Genomic DNA, 21927 nt, shown 5'->3' with positions numbered 1-21927 from the left:
AGTGGTGGCTTCCTCATGAAGCACACAGTGTGTCCCAGTTGTGTTTGGTCTGGTTTATACTGGAAGTCTTGCTTCAGTCTTTAAAGACCTCAGAATGTTTTGTAGCCTGTAGAAAACTGATAAATTTATATGTGACAGAAGCATTTGGTTTTGTACAGATTTTACTGGGGCTTAGTGGTTTAATTCCTCAGAGGGGATTTGCTGTTCCCCAGTGGCTGGCACTGCTTTCAGAGGTGTCAGAGCTGAGGCTTTTACGTGGTTGGTGTTAGTTTGTACCAGGAGTTACTCCCTTGTACTTCCCTCTTGGCCTTGGCATCTTGAGCCCCCAGTTTCTCCACCTCCTGTTAGTGCCCTTCAGAGCCACAGCACCTCACAGGGGGGCAAACTTTAGTTTTTCTTCTGCTTGGTTTTTATCCCCTCCTGCTGGTTCCCAGATAAATTTCCTTGCTGCTTTCCCTTGAAGTAGATCAGGAGTTGGTGTAAGCAGTGCTGATCCACACTGCCCAGAGCTGAGGTGTGGGCACAGTGCTGAGGCACCAGAGATGCAGGCAGAGGGAGCAGCTGGGTACCTGATGGCAAATTCCTGCATCCACACCCATCCCAAGCAATTTCCATCTTAATTAAACTGGAAACGAGGCACGTCCTGTACATTCACCTGAAAAGCAGGACAGCTCTTGGGGAAGTGCAGTGACAGCAGAGCTCTGGTGGAGCTGGCAGGTGCCTGAAACATTCTGAGTGCAGCTCTGGGGGCTGGACTGGACCCAGGCATTTAGAGGTCAGTGAGATGCTGCCCACTGGGTCAGCACTTGCCTGGTTCTGCTGCCTCAGGCTCCAGGGAATTCCTCTGCCCCAGGTGCTGCTGTGGGTGCTGCAGGCAGGTTTGCTCAGGTGCTGCTTGTGAGGCTGGAGTAGGGGCTGGCACCTGGGGGGCTGGGCTGGGGGGAGCAGGGGTGGGGGTGCTGCTGTTCAGGGTGTTTCACACAACAATAAAAAAGGTGACACTTGGATCCCACACCTGAGTGGTCTGTCCATTCCACTCTGGCTCTGTGTGTTGAGGTGTTTCACACCCAGGGGTGATGGGTGCTGCTCTGCTGCTGGCTGGGGTAATGCTCTGCAGACCAGAACTGCTCCAGAACCTCCTGCAGTGCTTGCCATTCCCCCAGCACAGCTGGTTCTGCTTCTGCAACAGATAAATCTTCTCCAAAGTACAGCAACACAATTTATTACCTGCTTTCACACAGTGCTCAACTACATTTTGTACAGTTTATCCTTGTTCCTGAGCAGCAACACTGATACTCCATCTCCATGCTCATACCCACGGAATGTGTTCACTTCTGCCTAAAAATGAAGAGGAAAAAGAGTAATTGTTTTTTTATGGTCTCCAACAACAGAACACCACACCACAGCAGTACTAAAAGATCTCACCAACAAAAAAAAATAGTTGAGATGATGCAAAGAGCTTGAGCAGGTGAGACATTCCCAGTACCCACAGAGGGGCTTGGGGATGTTCAGTTCTGCAGAGGTCAGAAACTGCTCTGATGTTTGCAGAGCTGAGCAGCCTGCAGCAGCGGGAGGGCTGTGAGCTGGTGTCACAGGAGCTGCCACACCCCTGCAGGGGGGACACTTTCTTCCTGCTCACACCCATCACAGCCCCAGTTTTTCTCTTGTAAATGGCAGAGAGAGAGACTCAAGAGTCTGTGGGGAAAAAAAACAACTCAGAACCCTGAAAGAAACCAAACCAAACAAAACCAACCAGACAAATAAAAACCCCCAAGCCAAACAAAAAGCACAACCAAAAAACACCCCAAAACTGCCCTGACACAGGACACCTCCCCCTCCCCCCCTCCTGCTAACATCATGGTAAAACATTTCCAGCCTGTCTGCACTGAAGACAAGCTGACTCCTCAGCCATGCCTCTGGCTTGCTACTGACAGAGGGGATGGATTGAGAAAGAAAAATACAAGCTGGAGCCTGGTCCTTGTCACACTCCATCCTCTGTGATGGGAAGCAGTGTTGCACCTCCCAGCAAAAAAAAACAACCCAACAAAACACCCAAAGCCAAACTGCTACTGTCACTCCACAGCCCTGGAAAAGGTTGAGCTGTGTCTCCTTTTCCTTGCCAGGAGCACAACCCCATCAGCACCTCTGATAATCCCACTGACAGAGCTGAAGGGGCAGCAGCAGCAGCACTGCAAGTTCTGGCTGAACCTGGGAAGGGAGCTGAGAGGCTGCAGGCTGCCTGCCCCCATCCCAGCCAGCCTGAGCCACGTGCTGCTGGAAATCAAGCAGGGACAAGAGGAGGGGGATGCACTTACCAAAGCTGAGACCGTGCCACTGTCCCTAGCAGTCCTGTTTCACCTCTGGGTGTTCATTCAGGGATAAGTGGATGGCACTGCACTCTGGGGAGAGAGGCAGGCTCTGCTCACTGCCCTGCACACCTCTGCTTTGTTCTGCTCTGCCCCAAAGCCCACCTCACATTATGGGGTCACTGGGACTTCAGTCAAAGGTTTTGCACAGGGTGTGACAGCAGCTGTGCCCACCCCCCTGAGGGGCTGAGCTGTGGGGCTGTGAGACCCCTCCCCTGTACTCACGGAGCTGTGAGCCCTCCTTAGCCATGGCAGCCACTGCCTCCTCCCTGCTGCTGAAGTGCACATCTGCTGCTCCTGTGGCATCTCCATGGGAGTTGTATTCCATCATGATCCTCGTGGGCTTCAGCGGAGAAAAAAACTGAAAAAGGAGAAAAACAAGAGTCTGGAGAGAAAGACCCAAAGGAGCAGCAGCACACCCTCCTGCTGAGAAACCAGATTTCTGGAGATAAAGCCTGCCCAGCTCTGGGGGCATCACTGAATGGCTGGCTGGCAGTGAGGATCACCCAGCCCAACCCTGTAAGGTCACCTCTAAGGTCACCACTAAGCCATGTGCCTGCCCAAGCCCTTGAGCAGCACAAGGCCCTCGGGGCAGGCTGGGGGGAGCTGGGGCACACCCAAGGCACAGCCTCCCACCCCCTGTGAGCCCCTGGCAGACTCATTCTTGAGAGAACAACAATCCTGACACAGCAGATGTGGTGTGTGCACAGCCAAGTGCAGGTGCCTTTGCTCTGCAGTGCTCTGTGCTGTTCAAACAAAGCACAGCTGGTACTCAAGAGATTCTTCAGCTCATTTTTGTGCAGTCTGAACTCCAGCTCAGGTGACAAATGGCTGCTCAGCTCCCAGTGCAGGCACTAAGCCAGCCCAGCAAGCTTTCATCTCTCCTTGTCTCTGGAGGAGCCTTTCCCTGTCCACAGCCACCCCAGCAGCCTCCATCCCTCAGCAAACTCAGGTTTCCAAAGCCATTTGCAGCACTGAGGCCTGACAAAGATGTACTAACCCCCTGCAGTCCCTTCCCCTGTAACCACTGCTGAAGCTTTGCACTGGTGATGCTAAGCAGGGTTCACTCCTGGTTTTACTCACATCTATTATGTCTTGGGCACTAGCTTGGGTAGGGAAACCCCTCATGTGGACAAAGTGTGGAGGTGATGAGATGTTCTCAGATTCTAAAACCTGCCTGGAGGTTTCTGTTCCTTCCCTGCACAACCCTGTAGAAAGGAATAAAAAAGAAAAATCATTAATGGTTGCAATTGTCACCTCCTTTGTGGGAAAGCTCTAACCAGGAAGGGTCATGCTCCCAGCAGACAGGGGAAGAGGTCCCAGAGAACAGGACAGGAGGGGACTCACTGCCTTCTCTTTCAGCCAGGCTGCCTCCTGTGTGGCTCAGCCCTCTTTCCTCGGGGGCAGGTTCCTGTTCTCTTCTCAGCCTGGAGAAGGGTGGCAGGTGCCTGTCACACAGCATGTGCTTCTGCATGTGGTGCCTCCTGCTCACATACACCTCGATGTACCTGGAATTGGAGGGAAGAGACTCCATGGCACAGCTCCTGCCTCCAGAGGCACTCCAGGGCCTGAGATGACACCTGCAGGTGTCCTCCTGCCCCTGGGAGGAATGAATCCTTCTCAGCTGCTCAGCCAGGCTTCTGGAAGCCCTGCTCACCCTGCAGGGATGGGCTCTCCTGCCTAAACCCACACTGCTGAGCCAGGCTGGGCACCAGTTTGGGCTGGGCACCAGTTTGGGCTGGACAAAGGCTGCAGTTCAGAGCCTCAGGCACAGTGCTGGTAGAAGCTGTATCAATCACAGGCCAAAATTCTGTCTTGGCACAGAAGGAGACACTTCCTCTGATGCCTGGCTTCTGTTTCAGTAGTACTGCAGCCCTTCTGAGCAGCCCAGCACCTCAGGCTCTTTTATCTCGTTGCATCTCTACAAACCCAATTAAAAACCCAAACCACCCAAGCCCAAAGCAGACTGCAGAAGCAGGCAGCCACACAAGGTGCACAGGCACACATTAAATCAGATTTTATGTGCTGCTATGAAATATATGGGATAAAATCTAACAGGGTGTGTGAACGTGGTGGGCAGAGCACAGCAGTATGTGATGTAACACTAAGGGACAGCTCAAACATCCCATAAACTGTGCACAGGTCCATGTAATTTTTTTTTTAATAAAATCAAAGAATGAGGGAGAGCAAGCTGAGAGTTCTGGAAACCACTCTGTTTCTTAGCTCATCACACAACAGGTATGTGAGCTGGGGCAGGTGAGGCAGATCAGCTCTTGTTGAATCATGATGAGGGAAAAATGAATGGCAGTTTGAGAAATAATCTACTGCAGGGCAGGGAATGTGTCAGTTAATTCAGTTCCTGGGCACACCTACACAGCAGCTGTTTTCTTTTAACATGGGTGGGGGGGGACAAAAACAAGGAAATGCAGGCTGGGGGCAGGAAATAAAAGAGAGGAAGAAGGGGGTGTGCAGGAGAAGTGGTAAGGGAGAGAGAGAGGTTTGCTGCTGCCTGGTATTCAGAAAGAGAATGTAGGGAATTACAGAAGCCAAGTCAGCAGTCTCAGCAGGTTAAAAGCAACCTTAGGGTGGTGTTTGGGTTTTTTCCTGCCTTCCTGAGAGCAGCTCAGCATTCTGGAGAAAAAATGGCATAGGTTTCTCCTTGAGAAAGAGGCTCTGGTGAAGGAAATGTGTGGCACAGGGCTCAGTGCTTCAGAAGGAAATGGTTATCCCTGGATTCCTGAGGCAGGAGAAGAGCCCAGGGGGATGTGGTCACCAAAAAGCCAAGAGGACTGTGTGGTGTTGGCCTCCAGACAACACTGGAAAGGGATTCAAGCCAGAGGTGAGTGGCAAGCTGTGCTTGGTACAATGTCCTCTGCAAGCAGGGAGGCACAGACTGTGCCTGAGGCTGGGCTGGAGGGAAGAGCACCAGAGAACTTGGTGGAAATATGGGACAGGGAAAAGATCTGCAGGAGGGGGGAAGGATCCCTGTGCACTTGTGATGGGTGTGTGGTGTCTGTGTGGTGTTCCCCACTCTTAATCCTATCACTTTGGTTTTGTTAGGATGAGGCTGTCTTCAGGAATACTTAAAAGCAACTAATATTTATTCTGAGAGACCCAAATTCCCCCAAGTGCTGAAGCTGCCTCTGCACTGCACAGGAGCCTGCAAAAGGCTTCATCTCCTTCACTCCAGTTTTGCCCAGAAAGCCTCACCAGAGGAGGTAACACTTGGGCTGCAGAGTGTTGCAGGTGGTGCTACTAAAAAAAATGCTTTTAGCCACCAGGTGACTGCCTGACACCAGTGTGAGGAACACTGAGCTGTGGTTTCTACTGATACTTGACTCTGGAGTCTGAGTTATGGGTTTGAAGTGTAACAAGGGCATAATCTCCCTCCATCCTACCCTGAGTGTGGGACAGCTGTGTCCCCAGCAGCCTTCCTGCCATGCTCCCCCTCCCTGGCCAGCACCTACCTACTGCCCATGTACTCCTTGTGTCGTAGCAGGGCTTTAGCTGCCATCTCAGGGGCTGCAAACTGCACAAAAGCTTCTCCTGTTCTTCTTTCTCCCCGGTAAATGAAAGCTATGTCAGTGACTTTCAAACCTAGGGGAAGGAGAAAAAGGATTTCACACTGTCAGGAGCTTGTGCCATACAGCTCCAAGACTGTTTCTTCCATTTTCTGCTTTGTTTTGGTTTTTTTTTCCCTTGACAAAGTAATCAGGCAGTTACATAGTTGTGAAACAATTGCTCATCCTGCTTACATACCTTTTGTAAAACTTTTTAAACTCAATTAACTGGGTTTAAGTTTTCACAGGCTGAAGTGCCAGTAATGAGTCAACTTGTGGCTTCACCTAACCATGACAACAAGTGAATCTGAGTTCTAGACAGCAAGGAAATGTTCTCAAAGTTGTCCCTTACTATTATGGCCCTTTTCCCCCATCTCTTTAAAACCCAGGTCAGATTTCCTGCACTTCTGGTTTTGTGCTGTACAATATCCTGGGGAGCCTGCACACAGCTGTACCTGGGGGATACAGAGGACACACTTGGCTGAGCTCCTGCACTTTTCAGGAATGCCTTTTTGCATTCCTCTTTCCATGTGTTACCTTCTCCAAGACTCCTAAAGACATGGGAATACTTGCTCCAAAATGCTGTCCCACTCATCTCATTGGGGTAACTCTGCTTCTAGATGCCCTCAGACATCCCCAGCTGCTGGTTATCAGGTGAGAGCTTTGCTGTGGGTGGTGGTTGCTTGCAGGATGCTGCTGGTTATTACCAGCTTTAAAGGTTTATTTGCTAATGAATGGAGACAGCAGCCACCTGGATTGCTCCAGCACCAACTGTGGGACACAACCACTGTGCAGTGCTTGCTCAGCTGAGAACTGGTGCAGTTAACTTCCACAACCATTAACAAGCCAGTAAGAAAAAAAAAACCTGCTTTTACCAGTGGTACAAATGATCAAACAGTCATTATTTTACATCTGGGCATGCCCATGCTGCACTCATCTGTACTTTAACTATCCTAGAGGCATTTTGCCCCTCTTAACTTCACCAAATCATGCACGGGGAGCAATCCAGTTGCAGGTAACAGGATCTCTTTCCTTCCCCCATCCCCACAAAGGGTACTGCAAGCATGGATTTTAGGTCAGAACTGCACAAAGTCAAAGGTGCAAAAAAAGCCTTGCAGCCAAAAGTGTGTTGAGAAAGCTTTAGTTACTTCTAGCTGCAGAGGAGCAGCCACTCTTCATACCCTCCCAAGTGCACAAGGCTGTGTGTGCTTTGCCTTTTCCCACTCTGGGAAACAGCAGCCCAGCTAAGCATCAGCTGGGTGAAGTAAATGCCCTGTGAGCCAAGGGCAGAGCTGAGGCTGACTTACCTGTAAAAAAATCTTCAATGTCCTCCCTGGTGGAGCTGAAGGGAAGGCCCCTGAGCAGCACAACTCCATCATTAATGGCCTGAGACTCATCCCTCAGGGTCTGCAGCAAGCCTGCCACATCACTGTCATGCACTTCAAAAACTGCAAGGAACACAGGTGCAAAACATGGTTTCCCTCTTGGCACTCTGCAAGGCAGCTCTTCCCCTCCCCACAAAACTTCATGTTTCTTCCCCTGCCCACATCCTGTCACTCACAGGATCACAGAATGCCTTTGGTTGGAAGAGACTTTCAGGATCATCCAGTCTAACCTTTGACTATTAAAGCACTTTTTGCTTTTCCTGGCTGGCCCAGGAGGCTTTGGCTTAATGGAGCCTCACTGGATCATCTGCTGCTTTGTCCCCTGTCCTGCCCCTCTCCCCACTCTCCTGCTTTATAATCCAAGCAGTTCTTATTCGTTTCATCAAGGAGTTTTCTCCCTAGGTAAGTCCTGCTGTCTCAAACCCACCTTTGACATAGCGTGGGCCCATGTACCTCAGGTTCTTTTCCAAGGCTCTCTGGACATCAGCTTTGGACTCCAGCTCGATCAGGGCATCCCCCCGGCGCCTCCCATCCCTGTTCAAGAGGAAGTGGACCCCGTTCTCACCATTCCGAATTCTACAGCCTGGAAACCAAGGGACATGTCAGACACACACCCAAACCCACCCCACTGCACCAAAAAGGGCAGCCCTCCAGCTGGGGGGGGTGTGGAAGCTCTTCCTGCACAGACATCACCCTCAACAGTGGGGAAAAATGCTCTGAAACAAAGGATGGGGAGCTCTGACTTCTAACCTTGACTCTGGCACTAAATGTTTCTCACCCCTTAGCTTCCCCAGCTGTACAACTGTGCTCCTGCCCTTTAAAACTTCAAACTCATTTAATTTAGGTTATTGACCCATTAAAGAATTTCTATCTGGCAATATGGTCAAATCTGGAAGGATGGATGATGATATTACAGTGTGGAGGGATCAGCTGGGCAAAGGTATGCACAGGCCTATTCATTAGGATCAGGAAAACAACAGTAATTTAAAATGCTAAGTAAAAACCACTCCTGTTTGTTTGGGAAGAGGGGAGTTGGGAAAGGAAGAAGCCAATCATAATGGTCTTTAAAGGAACCACTTTGAATTGGATTGCCTTTTCTGTGGAGACAAGACTAAGAAGAGAAAGGCTTGCTCAGTTAAATATATAACATCATGAAGATCAGTTTCTAATAATCCAGCAGTTTGGAGGCTGGTTATTTGGTTTATATGTGTACACTGAACAATCTGGGAGCAATATTAGAAACTTGCTAGCCAGGGAAAGATAATCTCTACATTGCTTTTCTGCTAGCTAATAATTACTGAGTTCAATAACACACCATGCTGAACAGTTAGGCAGGAAAATTAACTCCCATACTATCAAAAAAGCTGAGCACATCTTCCTCGGTGCATGAGAAGGGGAATCCTTGTGCCCTGATGAGAAAGATGTTGTCATTTTCTGCCTTGGATGACTCTGATTCCTGCTCTGAGAGGTGACCTTCCTGGGACGGAGCATCTGTAATCTGTCACCGAAAAGAAACACACAGAAAACCGGACAACAGATGAGTAAGTGTGAGCCTGCAGGTCTCAGCAGGGGCACTCAGCTGCCTTGGGGTTTGTGCAGAGGTGCGGGGCTGGGGTGCACTGACACAGTCCGCTGGGGGAAGCAGTGGCTGCCCCATCCCTGACGATACTCCATGTCAGGTTGGATGGGGCTTGGAGCACCCCAGTGGGAGGTGTCCCTGCCGTGCAGCGGGTTGGAAGCGGGGGATTTTTAAGGTCTCTTCCCACCCAAACCCTCTCCGCCAGGGAGCAGCAAGGGCAAGCAGGGCGCACATGGCGCCCTTGGCGGTGCTCGGAGCGCTGTGTCCCGGGGCTCTCCCTCTCCTTCCCTCCCTTCCTCCCGCAGTATCCCGCGGCTCCAGCTCGTCCCGTCCCGCTGGGCTCCCTCCTTCCCGGCCCGCTCCCTGCGCCGCCATTTTAGGCCCCTACCTGGCTGTATCTGCGGAGGGCAGGGCAGAGCGGAGCCGGAGCTCTGAGGCCGCCCAGCCCCAGGGCGGTGGCTGTGGCGGTGGCTGTGGCGGGGAGGCTGCGTGCGGGCGGCGGTCCCAGGCGGAGCCGCAGCCTGACACCGAGCTGCAGGGCAGCCAGACCCCGGCGTGCTGCGGCGGCCATGGGCGGCGGGCGGGCGCTGAGGGGCTCCGCCTCCCCTTCCCAGCAGGCGCCGGCGGGGCTGGGACCGCCCGCTCCCGGGAAACCGCGGGGAGAGCTCGGCTTCTCGGAGGGGAAAGGAGCGGGGCTCGGCGGAGGGGAGAGGCGAAGGGGTGACCCCTGCCAGGCGGGCGGGTGGCGGGGCTGGGTGTCGGGCGGAGGGCGGGCGGGAGCTGCGGGAGGCGAAACGCTCGTTACTGACAGGGAAGTAAGTAAATAAGCGTGCTCCGGAGGTCACTGCCCTTCATTCAGAGGGTAACAAGGCTAACGTCTTTTATTTATTGCTTTTTTAATCAAAACAGGAAGGAAATAACCCCTCGGTATATTTGTGACAGTAAGTTTTACGTCAGGCTTAAGCTCGATGAGCCCTGAGCAGCCTTTCAGTGGAGACTGGGATCGGGTTTTTCCCCCTTGCTCTCATCTCAGCTTGCCAGGCGTGGTGCTGGCTTGGACACCCGTCTGTGAGGAAAATGAAACGGCTGATTTGGAAAAAAATCAGTCCTGGTGTTGTTGCTGCATCTGAAGGACAAGGGAGAGAGCCAGCACCAGCTTGTAAGTGCACGCCTGGGGAAGGGAAAGGATGGGATGCGAGCCCAGGGGCAAACCTTCAGGATGGAGGAAAAGAAGAAAAAAGGGAGGAAAGACAAGCCAAAAATATCAACCTCAACAGTGGAGGAAGCCAAGTGAGAGTGGTCACTCAGATTCAGGGTGTACAAGCTTGTTTTATATATATATATATATATATATATATCTCCATCACAGGGAAGATTTTCCCCTTTTCTCTGGTGTCCTGTAGCTCTAGATGTGAGATCACCAATTCAGGGTTGCCACCTGAAGCCATTGCAAACTGTCACTCAAAAATACAGTCCTGTTATTTTCAAGAGAAGCCTTCCAGCTGGTAGTCTTGCCAGCCCATTAATTTCTCAGGAGCTTTGAATGTTTCTTATCTGCATTTTGAAAATGTTAACAAGCTATTTTAGGTCATCTCATTGTTGCCAGTTTTTGCTTTTATAAACTATTTCCTGCAACAAACTTTCTTATGACAGATTATTACCTGGGTAACAGCACAGTCTCTTGACAAGAGCACTCTCAGTCTCTTGGAATTTCAAGGTAAATTATGTATTATACACATTTTTCAAAGGAATGTTGACCTCAGCACTCAAGTGGTTCACATTCCACTTTTTCATAGTCTACACCTTGGGGTTCTGTTAAAAACCTTCTTTAAACAAGCAGGCAGATTTTAGAGGAGCAAAAAATTAAGATAACTGTAGGAATTCCTCTTGAACACTTTATCTATATTGATTTTCATGCTTTAAGTATGATTGAATAAGCAGATCCCTGAATCTTGTGGCCCAAGGGAATGTTACGTGCATTCCTCTCTTGTGAACCAAGCAGGGTGCAGGGAAGAGTCTCTTTGAGATGCACATCTTCCACCTATTTTTCCTTCAATATATTTGCTTCCCGAGTACATTTAAAAAAACAACTTACTGCTGTTTGTCTCGTAGCTTGTCAGTGTGTGTGACTTACCTTTAGAGGGCACCATTTTGTTGGGACACGGTTGACACTGAAGTTTTCCTGGATCTTGGAGCTTCCTTAGCCAACGTGAGGGATCAAAGCCTCTGCATCTGTGATAAGAGTAATAAATCCTCCAATAGAAATTGCTCTTATTCACTTGATAGAATTGGTGTTGGATGAAGTCAGCTTGTGAGGTGAAATACATTACTGTAGGTGTAAAACAAAGACTCAGGAGATGCCCCTCCATGCTGCAGTTGACCAAGGAGTCAACCTTGGAAGATGCCTTTTTCAATGGCTAGTACTAAATAGGCAATTTCTAAGACTAATTAATACCAGTAATTCTTTAGTTTAATCAGAGGCAAAAGCAAAATCATCTGGGTTGCTAGTAAAACAAATGCTTATCTTATATTGGGAAACATTACTTATCACTCTGTTGTCATCACGAAAAAATGACCTTATATTGTGGTATTTTCCAGAATTATTTGTTTAGCTGCAAGTTACTGGTGCAGTGGGACTTCCACCATTTTCTATGGAAAATGAGCCTGTTAAACAATTGCTCATCTGCAACTATCTTGGCAATAACAGGAGTTAGTATGCTTAGCCAGACCCAATGACTCTGTAAGGAAAAAAAACAAAAAAAAACATATTTTGTGGAGAAAAGTATCATAAAACCCCCTGCAGATGGTGTCCACAGCATAGCTACAGATGAGATGATGAGAGTTGTGGAGCAGTTCCTATACAAATAACTTGGAGGGCATTACTAGTGAAGTGCATGCATGAGGAGGAGTGACACACATCTGAGCCCCGTGACAGCACTGAAGGTGACAGAGGGACAAATTTATTGCTCTCTCTGCAAGGCTGAGGGGTTGTACTCTCCCAGCTCCAGAATTATGGTGACTCTCAGGACCACGCTGTAATAACCATCTAATTCCTATAATTTCTTCATGCATTGCATTTTTTTTTGTAGGAAATAATTAAAGTACACACCACAGGTTCAATCTGGTGTTTAAATCACTACGTTTGTATGAGTAGCCTTGTAGGTATTGCTTTTTCACAAATCAAATCCCTTAATGCACAGACACAGATCCTGTTAAAAAACCTGATGGATGCTACTGATAGAGTGTGGGGAGAATGTTTACAGTATTTTCATACTGCATTATTTAAATTTCAAAACAATTTTTTTTTATTCCTGATTACATACATGCTCAGTGTTACTATCTCTGATCTTTTAATTCTTTTTTCAGCTGGAATGCTCAGTGTTTACCAAGCTGTGCTGCAGTAGCTGGAAACTTCAGTTGGGGACCAAGCACTTTGTCAGCTTGAGGGCCCTTTCAGAGTAATTCTTTGAGCTCTGCAGTGTAGTGGATAAACTGAGATGACAGATTTGAGGCCACGGAGCCTTTCCTGGAGCAACTGAGCTGTTCAGCTCTTATGCAAGACTGCAGCAGACTGCCAGTCCCCTGAAGTGAGCACTTCATGTGACCCCCAGCCACCCCCCATGGGCCAGTATTCATGGGAGACATCAAATGTACACATTACATAAACGTTTCTCCTCAGAGCCACCCAGGCCAACTATTTCCTGCTGCAGGAACAGACGTTTAATTTTAACTTGCCACAAAAATAAAACGTTCTGTGGGCAGAAGGAAGGAAGAGAGAATGGAGGTTATTCGTGCCCTAACATGAATGTGCCAGAGAGATTAGCAATATTTTTCTTTTACTTTATGTGGCCATGTAAGTCTGACAGCATCTGTTAAAAAGTGCCCCAAGACCCATTTCATACCTGCTGTTACTAACACAGCCAAAAGGAAAATTGCAAATGTCATGAAATGCTTTTTAATTATGCCTTTGCTGCTCAGTAAAAGACTTTATTTAAAAAATGTCCTAAACCCAGCGATGTAATTTTAATTTACTTAGAAATGCACTGACCTGGCATTCTGACTTGGTCTGAAGGACAGAGCCAGAATAGTAGAAAAATGCAGTTTCAGCATTTAAAAACATGAGAGAAGCAGAGGGCTGTCAATGTTGCTACGTAAGGCATTACACTGACACCCCTTATGTGCCAGAAACTTAGTGCTGTGCCAGACTGTAGCATCTTTCAAGATAATGTGCTTGATAAATTGAGAGTCACCAGGTTTTCCTCTGGCCTACCTGTAACAGGGTGGGCTTTGGGGGTTGCCAGGGCTTGGAGAGTCCCCTTGGGGCCAGGGGGAATCTCTGGGGGTCGTGCTGCCTGGCCTGTCTCCTCTCCAAAATCCAGCTGGCTTCTCATTGACCTGAAGAGAGGCAGATTTTGACATGAAATGGGATTGTAATTTCTGCCATACAGTGGTAGCAAGGATGTAGCTAAGTCGGCAGCAGAATGAGTGGTCCTTGTTTTCTATGAATGCAAATACTGTATTTTGAAGCATTCTGGATGTTGCAGTTGATGTTTCTTTGGAGGTGGTTCAGGGCAGAGGTCAGATGAAGGACTTTGCAAAGGGTTTGCAAGGAAACTGGGTGTTTTTTACCTCAGTGATTTGCTCCTATCTTCAGAGCAGTGTCCCTTCTGACTGCAGGCCCGACAGCTGTGTTAAAAATGGCTCACAAATCAAACGTTTGTGAGGAAATACCACAAGTCATTTAGACAAGTTGTGTTTTCAAAAGGGTCAGACTGGTGAGCGAGGAAGGCAGAAATGCTGAAGTTAAGATCTCCTTATTTTTATAACCGTGGTGGTTGTCTGTGTTGAGTTGAACCCTGAAGAACAAGAGCAGACTGCCCAGGGAACCCTGGATGGCATAAACAATGCAATTGTGACGTGTTTTGTGTCCCTGGTGATAAAGCAGAGCGAACTGCTTTAAGTTCACCCAAAAAAAAAATGTAGTAAGTTAATTTAAAATGTATTAGTTTACTTCATTACTTACTCGCTTACTCCCCAGGAGGCAGCTCTAGAAGCGGGATGAGCACTGGGAGGCCGCGCTATTGCTCAGGCACTTTTAATGGTTCTCCTGCCACGTTTGGGAGGTACCGAGGATGAATGTCCCCGCCAGGGCTGCCCAAAGCCTGTCAGGGGCGGGTATGTCGCACCCGTGAAGCACCGGGGTGTCTGGGAGCTGAGGGGGATGTTTGGAGGCACAGGGTGTCCCAGGGGACAGGTCTGAGGGACCAGGGCTTGTTGAAGAGGCGACACGGGAATACCCGAGACACGGAGACCGGTGTCCCGGGCCCGTCCGCCGGCCTGAGGGAAGATGTGCGGCGGATCCTGCGGGGGGCGATGGCGGCCGGGCGGGAGGCGGGAGGTGACGATCCGAGTCCCCGCCCGTGTCCCCGCCCCGCGGCCCTCTCCCCGCGCACCCCCGCCCTTCGCCGCCGCTGCCATTGGGAGCCGAGCAGCGCCGAGCCCAGCCGAACCGTGCCGAGCCCAGGCAGCCGCCGGTCCCGCTCCGCCGCCATCGCCATGAGCTTCTTGTTGTGAGTAACCGCGGAAGGGTCTCGGCGGCGTGTGGGGAGGAAGAGGAGGCTGAGCCTGCTCCTGCCTGAGGAGGGAAAAGCGTCCCTTCCTCTGCCCCGTCCCGCCGGGCAGGGCAGGGCAGCCCGCTGCGGGGATGCGGCCACCGCCCGTCACCCTTTCCCCGCCGCCCTGAGGGAGCGGCCGCCCCGCCGGCATGGCGGCTCTGCCCGCACCGCTGCGCTCCGAGGAGCAGCTCCTGCCCGCTCCTTCCCTTCCCTGCCTCCGTCCCTTTGTGGCCCGGGGCTCGGGGGGGCTGTCCCGGCCGCGCTGAGGGCGGTAACGGCGGCAGGAGCGGGGAGTTAACGGCTGTGGGGCCGGGAGGGCGTTTGGAGGGCGGCCCGGGAGGGGGGTTCCGACCTTCCACAGGCTCTGGAACAGCGGGGGGAGGTGGATTTAAAGAGCAGGCGCCGTAGGGGGGAAATAATCCTCCCCTCACACCTTATTAAAAATAAAAAATAGATTTTTAATTTTTAAAATTTTTTTTTGTTAACTCATCGCAAGGCCGGTGCGGGCAGAAGTTGCTGCCCGTGGCCATGTCTGCGGTCTCTGAGTTAATCCGGGATGGCGGTCCGGGGGTTTGGGAAAGTTAATTCCCGGCTCAGGTAGAGGGCTGCGCAGCTGCGGGGAGGGAGCGGGGCCCGGGCGGGGTGGCTGGCAGGATGCTCGGTGCTCAGCATGAGGCGATTGTTTACTGCGGCATGGGGGAAAAAAAAAAGAACCAAACCTAAAAAAAAGCCTTCCGTAGGCTTCGGTGGCAGTTTAGGTGTGTGTGTGCCAAACCCCTTGACGTTTCGCAGTTTTCGCTTCGTAGGCAACAGCTGAATGAACTTTGGTCCCTCCCCTTGGGAACAAAGACGAGGTACTAATGACAATTAACATAAACCGGTTCAGTGACCTATTAATTAAAGTGAAGATGTGCTCTGGGGAAGGAAGGGAAATCCGGGCGGCTGAAAGAGGCACCCATGTAGAGCCCAGCTCCATCAGGGCCTTTGCCCCCAGAGTTGGGTGTGAGCAGCTGGTGGGGCCATGACCATGGGATCTGACAGTTGTTAAAGGCTGGTATTGATCACCAATAGATGTAGAAGTAGCCTGCTTTGAGAGAAGATATTTTATCTTGGGCACTGGAGTGTTTTGGTAAGTTATGTACTCGTAGGAGACAAATAACATCCAACTGGCTGCCTCCTTAACCTCTCCATCACGTTGTTTCCCATCCCAAACCCATCTTGGCTGTCATTGTGCTTGTGCCTACCCCAGGAGAGGCTGTGAAAGGCACCCCCCAGCTACAGGGTGGAAGCTGCACATGGGAGGTGAGCACAAATGACTGTCCCAGCTCCTAATGAGCAGCCCAGCTGTCTCCCTCCTTCACAATTCTCAGCTGCTGCGATGGAGAAGGGGAGGGGATGTGGAGGATGGTGGCGGTGTCCTGGGAGTCTGGTTTGCAAATTAGAGAGCCTCCTTCTCCGTGGCATTTGGTTAACTGGTAACGGAAAACCCTCCACCCTCTGTCACAGGCAGTAATGAGATGCTCATTTCTTTTTCCAGACCCTTCTGAAAGGTAGGAAAGCAAACCAGGCAAACCTTTCCCCCCACCTCCATTGTTTCAAGTCCTGGCGCTGGATGAAACACAGAAATGGAAAATGAAGTTGTTGCGTGGCAGAGCTGGAAATGTTGGCAGAGTAGTGTAGACAGCACCTAATATACTTGCTCATCTGCAGCCTAAAAGGGATTTAAAAAAAAAAAGTAACTTTAAAATAAGCTTGGTAGGTCTCAGGGCAGCCAGGGAAACCTTCTGTGTTACTGTGCTAGTTGTGCGGTTTAGTTTGTTGTTTTTTTTTTTAATATCCAGAAAGTTAGCATCATCTTTTGTCAAACTTGAATTTCATGTTAGCTTGATGGAGTTATTCACAGTGTTTGGACACCTTTGCACTTTTACTGATGTAGTAGTACAAACTCCTATGTTGAGCTGCACACACACCACCCCCTCCCCTTATTTCCACAGTACTTTTTACATAGTTTTTCACAGTTTTTCACATATTCACTCCCTTTTTCACTCAGAGTTTCCTTGGTAGGGAGGTAGCAAAGTTGATTGTCTGTGCTGTTTTCCCTGTGCCACTGACACTTCTGTCTTCTCCAGAACTGACTTCACAGTTCTCAGCTCCCCACAACGACGCAGCAGATGAAGATTGTCCCTGCGCCCTCAGACTGGGGAGGTTTTCCAAGTGGCAGCCAACCTGCCACACAGGTTTATCACCAGGGCTTGGCTGTAGTTTGTCAGTTTGACACAGGAGTGTGATCCGGAAAGCTCCCAGGCTTGCTTGTTGTCAAATAAGAGGCCGATTGTGCTTTGTTAACACCGGGTGCTTGGGGCCCCCCTCGCAGGGTCCTTGTCTGCTGACAAATCCATGGCTATTCTTCACTGTTGCTAGGGCCAGTGACATATAAAGCTGTGCTGGGGTGTGTGTAAAAATCAAGGGAAACCATTGTCTTCTCTCATTATGGGTAACATTATAAAAAGATTGTCTTGTGAGGCGAGCCACTGAATTAATACAGCTCAGTTTTGACCGCAGTTATTATTTTCAGTGCTGCTATTTTCTGATCTGTTTCTTCCTTTCTGTATAAACCTCTCCAGTGGTTGAATGGATTATCCTTTTTACCTTTAAAAAAATGGGAATTGGAGTAGAAAATAATCTCTGGTTCCAAGAAAAATGGACTTGTTCTCTCGGAAAGGAAATTACAGCATAGTTGCAGGTACTTTAGCTTACGTCTCCAAGGAAAAAAATTAAAGATAGTTCTGGTAGGCGTGCCATATGGTAGCATGCTTGTGTTATCCTGCTCTGGCAAAACTTACGTAAAAAAGAAGTGAGATAAAATCCATTTATTTTTAAAAGTAAAAGACTCAGCTTTATTCTTGGAGTTTTGAAATTGCCTTAAAAAATCCAAAACAGAACAAAGCAAAAACCAAAGCAAAACCCACCTAAGTATTAGTAAATCTCTTACTTTGAGCATATAGTTCTTAAAAAATGAGATTGATGTAAGCAGTTGTAGCTGATGGGACTGTGGAAGACTGGGAGCTGGTATAGGGAAGCAGGTAAGGGTGAGGATGAGTAGCTGTGCTTTGGGAAGTGTGGGTTTATGCATCAGTATAAAGTTAACTTGTAAACCAAATTGGGGAAGGTGTGCTCTTCTTCTCTGTCTTTTTACACAGCTTGGTGGAGCCTAGCAGCTGCTTCTGATGGTATGTGTGGGTTAATTAAAAAAAAATAAAAATATGAGAGCTTGTGTGTGTATGTATGTACAGGAGGTGCAGTGGGACATCACGTTTGCCCCTGGCCTCTCTTGCAGAGTAATACCAACATCTGAGTGCTTGTCTTGGTTTCCAGAGTGACAAGCACTGTGGCTTTCCTGATCTCCCAGTCTGCTCCTGCAGAACATCATGACTTATCTGTTGTTTCCCTTCCTCAGCTTTCCTAGATGCTGAGTTGCTGCTGGTTACCAAGTGAAAGCTGTTGCTGAAGTGGGGAGTGTTTTTCAGCTTGCTCTGACTGGAGAGCATCCCAGTGCTTCCTCCTGAGTGTTCCTTCTGCAGTTAGAAGCTGGAGGTGTGGGATTTGTCTCTTTATTGAGGATTTCCACAGGAGACTGCTGGGCACTTCTAAACAGGAATTTCAGTGATGGAAAATTGACATGTAGGTGTTTGTGGACTGTTAGAAACAGGAAGTACATGGTTGCCCCACACTGAGATGGTTCTCTCCCTCTATTTTGATGTGCTGGTTTTCTTTAGGGTTGGCTTGATGAGTGTAAGGCCACTGAGCAGGCTGTGTTCTGAGAGCAGGGCTCAGAGTCTTGTCACATGAATGTGTTACATGACCTCAAAATCTGTTCCTCAACCTCTGCTATTAGTGATGCCTTCTGTCTTTGTTTTTAAAGAGTACCAGAAATGAAAAGTCTCTTGAGTTTGCCTCTGAGTAAACTGAAGAGAGGACTGCAAAGTTACTGGCAGCTTTGTGAAGAATTTTTTTTTCTTTAAGTCTTAGTAACAGTAATTTTAGCTTTGAGGAAAGCAAAAAATTGGTTGTAGGTAGAGTTTATATAGAGTCAGCTTTGACAGTGAACTTTGCAGAAAGTAAAATTGGGTTTTTTTCCTCTTATTTGTTTGCTTGCTGTCAAAAGATGTGTCCCTTGGCTGACAGCTGCTATCAGGGAACAGGAACCTTCCAGAAACCAGAAAAAACTTACCCAGAGGTGTTCATGTTGCCCTTTGTGCTGCCTGTGGTAAAGGACCCTTGAAAAGGACCATTTTCAGTGCTTGTCACTCTCCTGAACTCTTCACTGAGCCTCCCAGAGAGCCCAGAAGAGTTAAGGTGCAGTTAGTTGATAGGATTGAGCTCACTGAAGCACTTCTCATCCTTTTTAATGAGCTGGTTGAAGAAGCTAAACCAGCAGAAAACTATCAATTCCTTTCTGGTGGGATTAGATGTTTGCAAATGGAGTTGGTGTCATTGTGCTGTGCTGGGTGGAAGCAGCAGGAATGTCTGGGCATGGCAAGAACAGGAGACTTCTTCCTTATTTTTTTTTTCTGTGCACACTGACAATGGATCTGAGCTGAGCTGGATCACCAGCTTGCTCCTTCAGACTTCACCTGCCAGGTAGTTGAGTTCTTGCCATGCTTTTTACTTATTGGTTTTCTTATTTTATTTAGCAGAGCTGTGAGGAGCAGTTCAGGCTGTAAGATGTCCAAGCTTGGAATTGCCTTTGAAGAAAAACTTCTGTCTCTTATATTCTGGCATAGACAACATGTACTTAATGGAGTGATTGGCACTCTTGAATGCTCTTAGATGCTTCCTTCTCAGTGAAGAAGTGTTAGTTTGGATAATAAACCAAACCAAAACAAGAAACAAAGCCAGGCAATGAAGAAAGGCAGTGTGCAGTGTGAAAGTTGTGTTTACTACATCCAGTGATGTCCGGTCTTAATTGCTTCCTAATTGTTTGTTTTATGCCACAATTGTTTTCCCTTGTTTGTCCTCCTCTCTCTGTGTTTGGAATGTAAGTGAACCTATGCAATTAGCTATTTACATTTGTCAGAGCACAATAGTGGTGGAACAGGGATCAGTTTCAGGGGAAGATTTATTTATGCACATGTGAAGTGCCTTGGTTTTTCATCTTTAAAAGGTGCCAGCAGCATTTGATAATTTTCTGTCAGGCCTTGGACCTCTTCATGGCAGCAGATAACCACGGTGAGGACAGCCCGGGGGTCACTGTTACATCTTGCACCATGGGTGTCCTGAGAGATAAATGGTCTTGGTTTTTATCTTGTTTGGAAAAGGATAAAATATGAGAAGCATTTGTTTGATGAGGAGCAGCTTGAAAGTTGCAAGTGTGATGATGTGTTTTCATGCCCAAGGCTGACAGGATGGAGCTGCTTGGTTTTCTTTTGAGAAGTAAATAGCTGCATTTAATTATGCCACTTCAGGTCTTGCCTAGCAAGCAATAACAATAATATTGCTGCCAAAGCTATCAATAAGATTTTGACCCTCAAATCAACCTCAGCTGCAGGATGTGCTTTGTGAAGCTTTTAGCATTTGTCAACTCAGCCACTTCCTATTGCAGCTGAGCTACAATTAACCCTCTGTTTGGGTTTTGTCTCTTTTTTTTTGAAGTACCCAAGGAGGTTGTGAGTTATCTCTACAAATCCTGTAGAATCTGCTTCAGTTATAACTCAGTATAACTTAATTGCTTTTCACAGACTTTTTAAAAACTTGTAGCTTGTGAGTTTCACAATGAGGGATTGACAGGACTCAGTGCTTTGCTTTGTCAGCTCTGTGCGTGTTGCTTGGTTATATGTGGCATTGTCTTCCCTTTCCCAGCACTGTTGTGGCACTGGTGTCATGTTGGGTGTCAGTATTATAATGTCACCTGCTGCATGATACCTGAACGTTTCTGGAGAGGTTGTGGTGGAGGTGTTTGTGGTGGTGTGAAGGCCCATGCTGTGCTGCAGGAAGGTCATCACAGATGAGTGATGCTGAAAGCTTTTGGGGGAAAAAACTGAAAAGGTTGGTTTTGCACCCTACAAGACAACTTAGGGCAAGCAAATTATTTTTCTTTAAAGTTTTCATGGAGCTGTCTTCCCGAGGAAGACATCTGCTGCATTTACTTCTTCTGGAAGGAAATACACTGAATTTTACAATTGAGCAGGGTGCTGTAAATTTCCCTCCAGAGTTACACTGCATTCCAACTAAGTTTATTTAAAACCATGTGTGTGCAGCTTTTCTGGGTCAGCTTAAAGCACATCATAAAGAAGTAAGCACAGAGTTCACTTGGTAATATTTCACAGAATTTCCCAGTGCCTGGTGGGCAGTGTGTGTGGATCTCAAGTGTGCTCCAGGGGATTGCTGCCCGGGTCAGTGTTTGGGGCAAGGGATCTGAAAGAAGGGAAGGAGAGCTGGAGGATTGAGCTGGGGATTGGAGTGCCATGGATCTGTGCAGCTTAACTTGGTTCTGGGGAGTTTGAAATGACTCCTTGTTTCTTAGTCAGCTTAGTGGGTCTGTGCCTTCCAGGACCTGACACCCAGTTTTTGCTGTGTAGTAAAGCATGATGTGAGTTTCAAACATGTTCTGTTCCATTCACTTCTTGGCTTCCCGTGGCAAATTCCCAGCCTGAGTCAGCAGACAGTAAATTCCTGTGTATGAGATGGTAATTTTGTGTTAATGACAAGACCATCCCTCTCTGTGAAGTCCTGAAGGTAGCACTAGTTTTTTTCCTTGCACTTACATTTTGAAACTTTAAAAAGCAGGATTTGGAAAGGAGTTAATTGACTTTTCTCTTGCATTTTTTTGTTTCTGTTTTTTTTCAGGAGAAAGCTAAGGATAACATGCAGCTTTTGGGGCTGTTCAGGCCTTGCCTTTCAAAACATTGACTTGGATCACTGATACAACTTGCAAATGGTCTTTCTTCCTTTGTTCTGTCTTTTCCCATTCCTCTTGAAATCCAGCTATGACCTTAGCTTGTCCCTGTTGCTGGTTTGGTGGCTTTTTGTCTGTTTGTGGTTGTTTTGTTTTGTTGTTGTTGTTTGATTTTATGGGGTTTTTTTTTGTGGTGTTTTGTTTTTTTGTGAAGACACTTCCATCTTGTTCATGACTCCTCTCTTCCCTCTCCAGTTCACAGCTGTTTCTTGGCAGTCATCCATTCCTTCCTTTTGTTATGCTTTCATACCTCCTGGGATCCTACCCGTAGTTCAGTTGAGTTTTATTTTAACTTTGCTTCTTTTCCATATACTTTGTGGTTGTTGTTGCTGTTGATGCTGTCTGTGGTTGCTCTTTACATTTGTTAGCTTATCTCCAGAGTTAATTGCTTGTGTCCTAGAGACCTGAGCACTCCTGACACAGAAAATCTTAATCTCTTCCTTGGTAAGAACATCTTGCAGAGAAGA

At 48.2% G+C, this 21927-nt stretch overlaps 2 protein-coding genes across 4 annotated transcripts in view; one reads left to right on the top strand and one right to left on the bottom strand.

Annotated features, from left to right (window-relative positions):
• Positions 1–1206: 1206 nt before the first annotated feature.
• Positions 1207–9508, bottom strand: GRSF1 (G-rich RNA sequence binding factor 1). Of its 3 annotated transcripts, none has more exons than XM_030450171.1 (10): positions 9279–9508; positions 8665–8809; positions 7739–7894; positions 7234–7374; positions 5834–5963; positions 3714–3874; positions 3450–3574; positions 2592–2727; positions 2316–2399; positions 1207–1338 (listed from the first exon to the last, which is right to left on the bottom strand). In XM_030450171.1, exons 1-9 carry the CDS (start codon positions 9459–9461, stop codon positions 2341–2343), a joined length of 1236 nt encoding a protein of 411 aa, XP_030306031.1. In that variant the 5' UTR covers positions 9462–9508; the 3' UTR covers positions 1207–1338; positions 2316–2340. The 3 variants fall into 3 exon arrangements, with proteins under 3 accessions (XP_030306031.1, XP_030306034.1, XP_030306033.1); XM_030450174.1 differs by having other exon boundaries at positions 1207–1334; XM_030450173.1 differs by lacking the exon at positions 1207–1338 and adding an exon at positions 1379–1695.
• Positions 9509–14332: 4824 nt separating this feature from the next.
• Positions 14333–21927, top strand: part of MOB1B (MOB kinase activator 1B) — a 30495-nt gene continuing 22900 nt past the window's right edge. Inside the window, exon 1 of the mRNA XM_030449716.1 lies at positions 14333–14460. Within this exon, the coding sequence (XP_030305576.1) occupies positions 14447–14460 (14 nt within the window). The 5' untranslated portion in view covers positions 14333–14446. The remainder of the gene's footprint in view (positions 14461–21927) is intronic.

The sequence above is a fragment of the Calypte anna genome, chromosome 4A (assembly GCF_003957555.1).
Source record: "Calypte anna isolate BGI_N300 chromosome 4A, bCalAnn1_v1.p, whole genome shotgun sequence".
Lineage (NCBI taxonomy): Eukaryota > Metazoa > Chordata > Aves > Apodiformes > Trochilidae > Calypte > Calypte anna.
This window is presented reverse-complemented; position numbering and strand designations above follow the sequence as displayed.

Coding starts and splice junctions, on each gene's coding strand:
- GRSF1 (XM_030450171.1), bottom strand. CDS start 9,461: ATGGCCGCCGCAGCACGCCGGGGTCTGGCTGCCCTGCAGCTCGGTGTC. Junction 8,810..9,278: donor CCCTCCGCAGATACAGCCAG/GTAGGGGCCTAA, acceptor TTTCGGTGACAG/ATTACAGATGCTCCGTCCCA. Junction 3,875..5,833: donor AAGGAGTACATGGGCAGTAG/GTAGGTGCTGGC, acceptor CTCCAATTCCAG/GTACATCGAGGTGTATGTGA.